Source organism: Staurois parvus, unplaced genomic scaffold (genome assembly GCF_062004578.1).
Source record: "Staurois parvus isolate SC_StPar_1 unplaced genomic scaffold, SC_StPar_1.0 ptg000449l, whole genome shotgun sequence".
Classification (NCBI taxonomy): Eukaryota; Metazoa; Chordata; class Amphibia; order Anura; family Ranidae; genus Staurois; species Staurois parvus.
The window spans coordinates 7,166,170-7,175,642 of record NW_028318245.1 but is presented as its reverse complement, the minus strand read 5'-3'; the positions used below and the strand labels follow the sequence as shown (position 1 = coordinate 7,175,642).

At 46.5% G+C, this 9,473-nt stretch overlaps 1 protein-coding gene across 6 annotated transcripts; it reads right to left on the bottom strand.

The window, feature by feature from the left end:
- Nucleotides 1-3,008: 3,008 nt before the first annotated feature.
- Nucleotides 3,009-9,405, bottom strand: LOC149453510 (uncharacterized). 6 transcript variants are annotated; one of them, XM_089688483.1, is made up of 6 exons: nucleotides 9,275-9,405; nucleotides 8,884-9,055; nucleotides 8,525-8,753; nucleotides 7,797-7,931; nucleotides 7,620-7,691; nucleotides 3,009-4,639 (listed from the first exon to the last, which is right to left on the bottom strand). In XM_089688483.1, exons 5-6 carry the CDS (start codon nucleotides 7,621-7,623, stop codon nucleotides 3,222-3,224), a joined length of 1,422 nt encoding a protein of 473 aa, XP_089544609.1. In that variant the 5' UTR covers nucleotides 7,624-7,691; nucleotides 7,797-7,931; nucleotides 8,525-8,753; nucleotides 8,884-9,055; nucleotides 9,275-9,405; the 3' UTR covers nucleotides 3,009-3,221. The 6 variants fall into 6 exon arrangements, with proteins under 6 accessions (XP_089544609.1, XP_089544611.1, XP_089544608.1 ...); XM_089688485.1 differs by having other exon boundaries at nucleotides 7,797-7,851; XM_089688482.1 differs by having other exon boundaries at nucleotides 8,596-8,753.
- Between the last annotated feature and the right edge of the window lie 68 nt (nucleotides 9,406-9,473).

The following is a 9,473-nucleotide window of genomic DNA, read 5'->3' as shown; positions in this document are numbered from 1 at the left end:
ATACACTTATTAGGTTTTAACTAATTTAATTCCAGAATATATTTAATTTTCTTAAAATGTTGTGAGCTACAACAAAATGGCCGCAGCGCTGACTTTCCTCCTCTGTATGAGGGATCTATTGCCAAGAGTAGGAGGGGCGTGGCCAGGTGGTTGCTATCACAGCAAAGAAGTGGCATTCAGAATCTTCCTATCAGATGAAACGCACAACCAAGAAGTGGTGTGGAGAATCTTCCTGTCAGGTGGACAGCATAACCAGGAAGTGGTGTGGAGAATCTTCTTGTCAAGTGGAACGCACAGCAAAGACGTGGCATTCAGAATCTTCCTATCAGATGGAACGCACAACCAAGAAATGGTGTGGAGAATCTTCCTGTCAGGTGGAACGCACGACCAGGAAGTGGCGTGCGGAATCTTCTTATCCGATGGAACGCACAAACAGGAAGTGGTATGATGAAGCTTCTTATCAGATCGAACGCACAACCAAGGTGTGGTGTGGAGAATTTTCCTGTCAGGTTGATAGCAGAACAAGGAAGTGGCGTGTAGCATCTGCCTGACGGGTGGAACGCACAACCAGGAAGTGGCATTCAGAATCTTCCTATCAGATGGAACGCACAACTAAGATGTGAAGCTATCTGGGCCATGTGCTTTATCTATCATAAAGGCTAACAATGCAGGGCAAATAACTCTTTATCATAAGTGAACTTCATTCTCCCAGCACACAAGGATGGAAGCCATCTGGGTCAGGTGCTTTGTCTATCGTAAAGCTCAACTCAAGGATGGAGAAAACAAAAAACTTTGCAGTGGGGCCCTTGGCACTGCAAGGATTGAATGCTTGTTAGGTCTAGGGGTTCCTCAGGAGGATTTAATACTTACCTTACATACTGTTCCAGGGCTAACCTCTGCCCTCTTCTGCTGTAGGTGCTCGCTAGGCATCATCACTTCCAATGTAGGGCTAATAACCCTCCATCATAAGTGGACTTAATTTTTCTAGCATACAAGGATGGAAGCCATCTGGGCCAGGTGTTTTGTCTATCGTAAAGCTCAACTCAAGGATGGAGAAAACAAAAAAACTTTGCAGTGGGGCCCCGGGCACTGCAAGGGTTGAATGCTTGTTAGGTCTAGTTTGAGCTTGAGAGGATGTATTACTTATCTTACCCACTGTTCTGGTGCTAACCTCTGCTCTCTTGTGTTGTGGGTTGTTACAATGCAGGGCTAATAACCCTCCATCATAAGTGGACTTAATTCTCCCAGCACACAAGGATAGAAGCCATCTGGGTCGGGTGTTTTATCCATCGTGAAAACCAACTCGGGGATGGAGAAAACAAAACCCTTACAGTGAGGCCCTGAGAACTGCTGAGCGACATATCAGATTGGATGTCGCTCCACTTCCTTAAACTGAATCTCTCCAAAACCGAGCTCCTTGTCTTCCCCCCAGCCCGGACACCACCCCCCATTGACTTCTACATCACATCCAACAACGCCAATATCAAACCCGCTCTGCAGGCCAGAGTACTTGGTGTCATTCTGGACTCCAACCTATCCTTCCAGCCCCAAGTCCAATCTTTAACAAACTCGTGCAGACTCCACCTCCGCAACATCGCCAAAATCCGCACGTTCCTAACCCCAGAAACCACTAAACAGCTCATCCACTCCCTCATCATATCACGACTTGACTACTGCAACTCCCTCCTCACTGGCCTGCCTCGCCGCTGGCTATCCCCGCTTCAGTCGATCCTGAATACGGCTGCCAGACTCATTCACCTTTCCAACCGCTCCATTTCCGCCACCCCCCTCTGCCAATCCCTCCACTGGCTTCCGATTGCGTAACGGATCAAATTTAAAATCCTAACACTGACGTACAAAGCTGTCCACCATACTGCCCCGAACTACATCACTGACCTAATATCCAAGTACCGCCCAGCACGCACACTCCGCTCCTCACAAGACCTCCTTCTCTCTAGTTCCCTGGTCTCCTCCTCCCATGCCCGCCTCCAGGACTTCTCCAGGGTGTCACCCATTCTCTGGAACTCCCTTCCCCAACCCATCAGATTATCACCTACTCTCCTCTCCTTTAGGCGTACCCTGAAAACCCATCTCTTCAGGGAAGCCTACCTCACCCCCTGCTAACTTGCTGACCTCCTCCACTCTTCCTACCACTCCATCCCCCACAGCTATCTCCTCCTGTACCACTATCCCGTCCCTTCTAGATTGTAAGCTCGAAAGAGCAGGGCCCTCGATCCCCTCATGTTTTGCATTGTATTGGTATTGTTCTGTCACATGTTCTGTCCACCTTTGTAATGTACAGCGCTGAGTGAACTATTGGCGCTTTATAAATACTGTATAATAATAATAACTGCAAAGGTTGAATGCTTGTTAGGTCTAGTGGGAGCTGGAGAGGATGTAATACTTACCTTACATACCCTTCCAGTGCTAACCTCTGCTCTCTTCTGCTGTGGGTGGTCCCTAGGCATCATCACTTACAATGCAAGGCAAAATAACCCTTTATTATATATTGACTTAATTCTTCTAGCACACAAGGATGGAAGCCATCTGGGTCGGGTGCTTTATCCATCGTGAAAACCAACTCGGGGATGGAGAAAACAAAAAACCTTGCAGTGAGGCCCTGAGGACTGCAAAGGTTAAATGCTCATTAGGTTTAGGGGAAGCTGAGGAGGATGATCACTTACAATGCAGGGCAAATAACCCGTAATTATATGTAGACTTAGTTATTTTAGCACACAGGGATGGAAGAAAATAACCCTTCATTATAGGTGGAGGAGGCAGACATGTAACCATGGCCAGGACCACCTTAGAGAGGAGGCTTTGAGGGAGCAGTCATATGGCTAGAAGGAACCTACGGGAGTGCAGAGTATGGTATGTATTACTCCTTATCCCTGTACCCCTAGACTTAATGAGCATTTAACCCTTGCAGTGTGTGTAGTTGGGGGGGAGAACTTAAATAAAGTCTTCCTGTGTAACCATTTTTTTTAAATTAATAAATAAGAAATACATTAATTCTGTATATTTTTAATGAAATATTCGGATGTCTCATTGACAACATTATTGATGCAACTACCCAGTGGAATGGCACGCTCTCAGATCAGGAGGGCACCTAAAATGTGATTTTTCTTCATCTTCTGGATGGACAGTTTCTTTGATGGATTTGGTTACTCTTTAACTTTAGCCAGTGATATGGGATTTGGCTCATCGACTGTGCAAGTCTCTCAGTTGGTGGGCGAGGTCTCTAATAAGTGGGCTTTCTGGTGTACATGGAGGTGGGTGCTGCGACTAAAGCATTTCCCACATTCGGAACAAGAAAAAGGCCGTTCTCCGGTGTGGGTCCTCTGGTGACTGATCAGCACCGACTTCTGGTTAAAGGATCTCCCGCACTGCGAGCAAGAAAAAGGCTTCTCTCCAGAATGGATTCTCTGGTGGACAGTGAGGTGCGTGCTGCGGGCAAAGCTCTTCCCGCACTCACAGCACATGTAGGGCTTCTCCCCAGAATGAGTCCGCCGGTGCTTGCCCAGGGAAGTCTTCTGGGCAAAGCATTTCCCGCATTCGGGACAGGGGAACGGTTTCTCTCCCGTGTGAACACGCTGGTGTTTTACGAGCAGCGAATTCTGGTTGAAGCACTTCCCGCACTCTGGGCATGAGAAAGGCTTCTCGCCCGTGTGGATTCGCTGATGCCGGACGAAGGGGGACTTGCTGGTGAAATACTTGCTGCAGATGGGACAGGAATAAGGCTTCTCCCCCGTGTGGGACCTCTGATGGATGACGAGGAGCGACTTCTGCCCAAAGCCCTTCCCGCAGTCCTGGCACACAAAGGGCTTTTCTCCTGTGTGGGTACGGTGGTGTAGAATGAGGTTGGTGCTGCTGGTAAAGCTCTTCCCGCAAGTATAGCAACTGTACGGCTTCTCCCCCGAGTGAGTCCTCACGTGTTTGATGAGCGACGACTGCTGCGCAAAACACTTGCCGCAGTCCTGGCACGAGAACGGTTTCTCCCCTGTGTGGATGCGTTGGTGCGTTATTAGAAGTGACTTCAGAGGGAAGGACTTCTTGCACTCAGGGCACATGAAGGGCTTGGGCCTGGTGTGGATACGCTGATGTTTCACCAGCTGCGCTTTCTTGGCGAAACACTTTCCGCACTCCAAACAGATCAGAGAATGAGGCCCTTTGTACACCAGCTGGTGTTTGAGAAGGTCGGAGCTGCTGCCGAAGCTTTTCTTGCACCCCTCACAGCTGAAGGTCTTTGTCTCCTGGGCTGAGGAGGAATTATTAGTTCCTTCCCATACACTCCCATCTTCGTCATCAGGGGGCCATGTGACCGTTTGTATATTCAGTTGTGAAGGATCCCCCTCGTCTTCCGAAAACGATTCCTCTTTAATACAGATAGATAAATAGTCTGTCTCACGACCATCCTCAGATTTATTCTTAATATGACCAAATAACTTAGGGCCCTCAGCCTCAGAGACCTTCACACTGCCAGGCAAGTCACTATCTGAAAGGTCTTCTTCAGATTCAGACTCCTTCTTGATTTTGACCATTCTGTATTCTATTTCTTCATTAAAGTCTCCATCTAAGGGCTTGTCTTCCTGCTTGACATCACTGGACACATGCTGTTTCTGCTTGCTTTTGTAGATATCTGTTCAAAATAAATATAAAAGGGTAGCAATCACACTATAGTAGAAAAAAAAAATTAAATAAAAAAAAATATATAAATAAAGGTCTTTTGGTCAGCCACGCATCTAAACTCACCTTTGTTGTAGAATTTTCAGTAAAATCACATCACTGCAAATACAGAACAGGGGAGAACAGAATACAACTAACGCGTTTCGTCATTCATAGCTGATCCATCAGCTATGAATAAGGACGAAACGTGTTAATGTTTTATGTCATTCTCCCCTACTGTATTTGCAGTGATGTGATTTTACTGAAAATTCTACGATAAAGGCGATTCCAGATGTGCGGCCAACCAAAATTGTTTTTTTTCTCTATTGTAAAGACTGTTGCGAGCTGGGCCAGCACCTACTAATGTGTTAGCAGCGGTGGATCAGTGCACCCACCTGGAGAGGTGCTTGTTTTTCTTGTTGAAAATTAAAGAGACTCTGTCATGTTCCCTATCCACTGACAGCGATTGGCTCATTGGAAGAGGCCACATGGTCCCTCTTTTGATGGAAGCAACTGGTGTTTTGCGGCAGCCATGATGGTGGGGCAGCACTGCAAAGTATAAGTGGGTCAGGGGTTGGACTTTGAAGAGACTGCCTGAACAGGTATAGTAACAGTCCATTTAAAGTGGAACTGAACTCAAAAAAGTAAAGATCTGCTATGTTATAGGGACTATTTAGAAACATTAATTGTGCCTAAGTTGCATCTTAAACAATATACATTATGTCTGCAATTCTTCCTGATAAACAGTGGTGCACTTCCTGGTATGTGAGGGTGCCTAGGCACTCCTGTGCCTACAGCCTCATAGCTGTAATGTGAGATCTAAGGCACTGTTAGTCCTTGGAGATTTGTGATGTCACTGCTCTGCTGCTCAATGATCTCCTTGCTGGAGGCTCTGACATGAGGAAGCAAAGCCCTGCCTCTACCAAGATGGCTGCCTTCATATGTAGGCACATTGCAGAATAAGGCATGGTAATTGGGGAAGGATCAGCTGACTAAAGGCAATCACCCTGCAAGTAATCTGGTCTGTGAACACTAATCCAACACACACAACAGTATTTTCGACCCTTCCCACTACGGAGGTCCAGAAAGCCTCAGATGATGTTACTGCCTGCACGCCACTTAGCTTCTAGAATCCCTTGATTTACAGCTCCTGTCCCCCAGCTAAGGTCCTGCCTACCCTTCCCAGCACTGTACTGAACCTGGCACCCAGGCCTGCAATCTCTTAGGCCCCAAAAAAGAGGCGTTGCCTAAGTTGTGAAACACAACCTGAGAGATTCTAAGCGAACGCTGCACACCAGGCAGCTGCAAGTGTTTGAAAGATAGAAAGCAGCCTCAGCCATGGCTCCTTCCAATAAGCCATGTCAAATGATGCGTTTTGCCACGCCCTCGGGGCTTAGTCATAGAGGTCTCCAATGAGGCCCCAGGGTGGGGTGAAACGAGTAAGTGGGGTGGCCTATCGGGAGGATCCGGGGCTGAGGATGCATTTCATCTCTCAAACACTGGGAGCTGTCTGGTGTGCACCTAGGATCTGTCATACTGCATTGGATTAGCACAGTGTTTCTCAGCCTTTTTTCAGTCAAGGCACCCTTTAAAATGATGGACAGTCTCGAGACACCCTTTAAAATGATGGACAGTCCCGAGGCACCCTTTAAAATTATGGACAGTTCCGAGGCACCCTTTAAAATTATGGACAGTTCCGAGGCACCCTTTAAAATTATGGATAGTTCCGAGGCACCCTTTAAAATTATGAACAGTCCTGAGGCACCCTTTAAAATTATGGACAGTCCTGAGGCACACATTAAAATGCTGGATAGTCCCGAGGCACCCTTTAAAATGATGGACAGCCCCGAGGTACACTTTAAAATGATGGACAGTCCCGAGGCACCCTTTAAAATGATGGACAGTTCCGAGGCACCCTTTAAAATGATGGACAGTCCTGAGACACCCTTTAAAATTACGGACAGTCCCGAGGCACCCTTTAAAATTACAGACAGTCCCGAGGCACCCTTTAAAATTATGGACAGTTCTGAGGCACCCCATTCTAAAATGTGAAAAACTATTCTAATAGCTTTATATAACACAGCAACATCCACACATGTAGTACACCCAACATTAGAGGGGATTTATTCTTCCAAAGCAAATACACGTTTGCACCCTGGTACTGACTAGTGTGCCAATGTTTCTCCTTTCCCTCAGTTTTTCTCCATCACTGAGCTAATATGACCCCAGCACTGACGGAGAGGGGCAGGGGAGGGTCAAACTAGGATGCTGTGCAGGCAGCTGACATTCTCCTTATCAACTGATGATGTCATTGGTTGTCAGGAGGCCGGTGGCTAGAAGCTTGTAATGGTGCACAATGAAAACCTGTGGCTTTGTGTAACTGAAAGGCAGGCTTGTTCCACCCGCTGGCTTGTATACAAGTTTTGGGTAATTTTCAGACATTTTGCCAAGGCACCCCTGAAGAAACATCAAGGCACCCCTGAAGAAGCCTCAAGGCACCCTAGGGCACCTGGGCACCCTGGTTGAGAAAGGCTGGCTTAGCATACACGCCTGCACCCTATTTGATGTGGAATTATATCATGGGAGCTTGGAGTGGGACTCCACTAAGCACATACCAAGTTGCAAAATACAACCTGCTGACTTTTCTGCAAAGGTTCTTATTTATCCAGGTCGTGGTATATCCTGTAGTAGTTGGTCACATTGAACTGGACTTGTTCTGTAATGTTGGAGAAATTTTGTAGCCTCTCCAAGACAATTCTACAGTTCTCAGAATTGAAGAAATGCCTTGGGCCTGCTTTCAAGCACCTCCATTACAGAACAAGTCCAGCTGAATGTGACCAACTACTACCAGATAGTCTGTTGACTATCATATCACTCATCATGGCAATGATCATCTACCACCGCCTAGTAGTCCCTTCCAGCATACAGAAAATAAGAACTAAACCTTGACATACCCATTGGTGTGAGAAGCAGCCGGTTCTTCGTCCTGATGTTCTTCTGGAATGACGTTTGTTCTCGTATAAATTCTGTATTGAGAGAGGAGGCACCATGACTTCCTGACAGTCACACTGATACAGTCACCATCCAAACACATTCCTGGATTATGTCCCAGAATTCCCAGCATCGCTCACCTCTCCTGTCAACAGCTCAATGATCTAGGTGACTTCTAGGATCTTCTTGTTCTTTCTGTCAGGAGTCAAAGAATGAAGAGGAACTGTCATAGGAATCTGTCCACCACCAGATGTTCTCCTCAATACTACGTAACCCTGTGTAGATACATTGGAATTAAAAAAGCATCCATCTATTGCTATACACAACAGCCACATAGTTTTGCTAAAAACATGTTAGGGTATAGAGCAGCATGCAGAAGCTAATTGAGAGATAAGAGTGACGTCATGTGACTTCCCAGAATCCTGCTCACCTCTCCGATCAGGTCTGTGTGTTATTACTAGAGATAAGAGTGATGTCATGTGACCTCCCAGAATCCTCCTCACCTCTCCAGTCAGGTCTGTGTTTTATTAACAGAGATAAGAATGAAGTCATGTGACCTCCCAGAATCCTCCTCACCTCTCTGGTCAGGTCTGTGTTTTACTAATAGAGATAACAGTGATGTCATGTGACCTCCCAGAATCCTCCTCACCTCTCCAGTCAGTTCTGTGTTTTATCAATAGAGATTAGAGTGATGTCATGTGACCTCCCAGAAACCTCCTCACCTCTCCGGTCAGGTCTGTGTGTTATTACTAGAGATAAGAGTGACGTCATGTGACCTCCCAGAATCCTCCTCACCTCTCCGGTCAGGTCTGTGTTTCATTAATATAAATAAGAGTGACGTCATGTGTCCACCCAGAATCCTGCTCACCTTTCCGCACAGGTCTGTGTTTTATTAATAGAGATGAGTGATGTCATGTGACCTCCCAGAATCCTCCTCACCTCTCCGGTCAGTTCTGCGTTTTATTAAGAGATAAGAGAGACGTCATGTGACCTCCCAGGATCCTCCTCGCCTCTCCGGTCAGGTCTGGGTTTTATTAATAGAGATGAGAGCGATGTCATGTGACCTCCCAGAATCCTCCTCGCCTCTCTGGTCGGCTCTGGGTTTTATTAATAGAGACAAGAGTGATGTCATGTGACCTCCCAGAAACCTCTTCACCTCTTTGGTCAGGTCTGTTTTATTAACAGATCTAAGTGTGATGTCATGCGACCTCCCAGAATCCTCCTCACCTCTCCGGTCAGCAAGTAGATAGTCTCCAGGGCGAGGTGTATAATATTCTTCTCTGTCATGTGACTCCGCTCTGTCGCCATTCTCAGTCGCTGATCCTTTTGCTCCTTGTTGGAGTATCACCGTCGCAAGACGCACCCATAGCACACCAGAATGTATAGAACAGGAAGATGCCTATAGATGGAGGATACGGCAAACAGACACATAGAGCAAAATTAAGAATATATTAAATACGGAAAGGATAAAGATCCACAGTGTAACATTACATAGCTGTCCCTTGGATTCCATAACTTAGACACCATAATAATGTTTAGTGAGTTATAACAAAATAACACCAGGCAGTACAACATATAACCAAAAAATTTTAAATAGCACCCTCTCTCCTTCTCATACCCAAATTAATTGCGGCTAACAACACTCTCCCCACTTTCCCAGCTCCACCCAGCTATAAAAAAAAGGGCACATCCGGGTTCTTGCGTTCCACCAGCCTACTTCTACTTCCTGCTCCCTATCCAGCACTTAGTATCCCCATCTAGCGGCCACTTTTGCTAACTGCACCTCTTTGCCTTTAGTGATTCTCAGTGAGTACTTG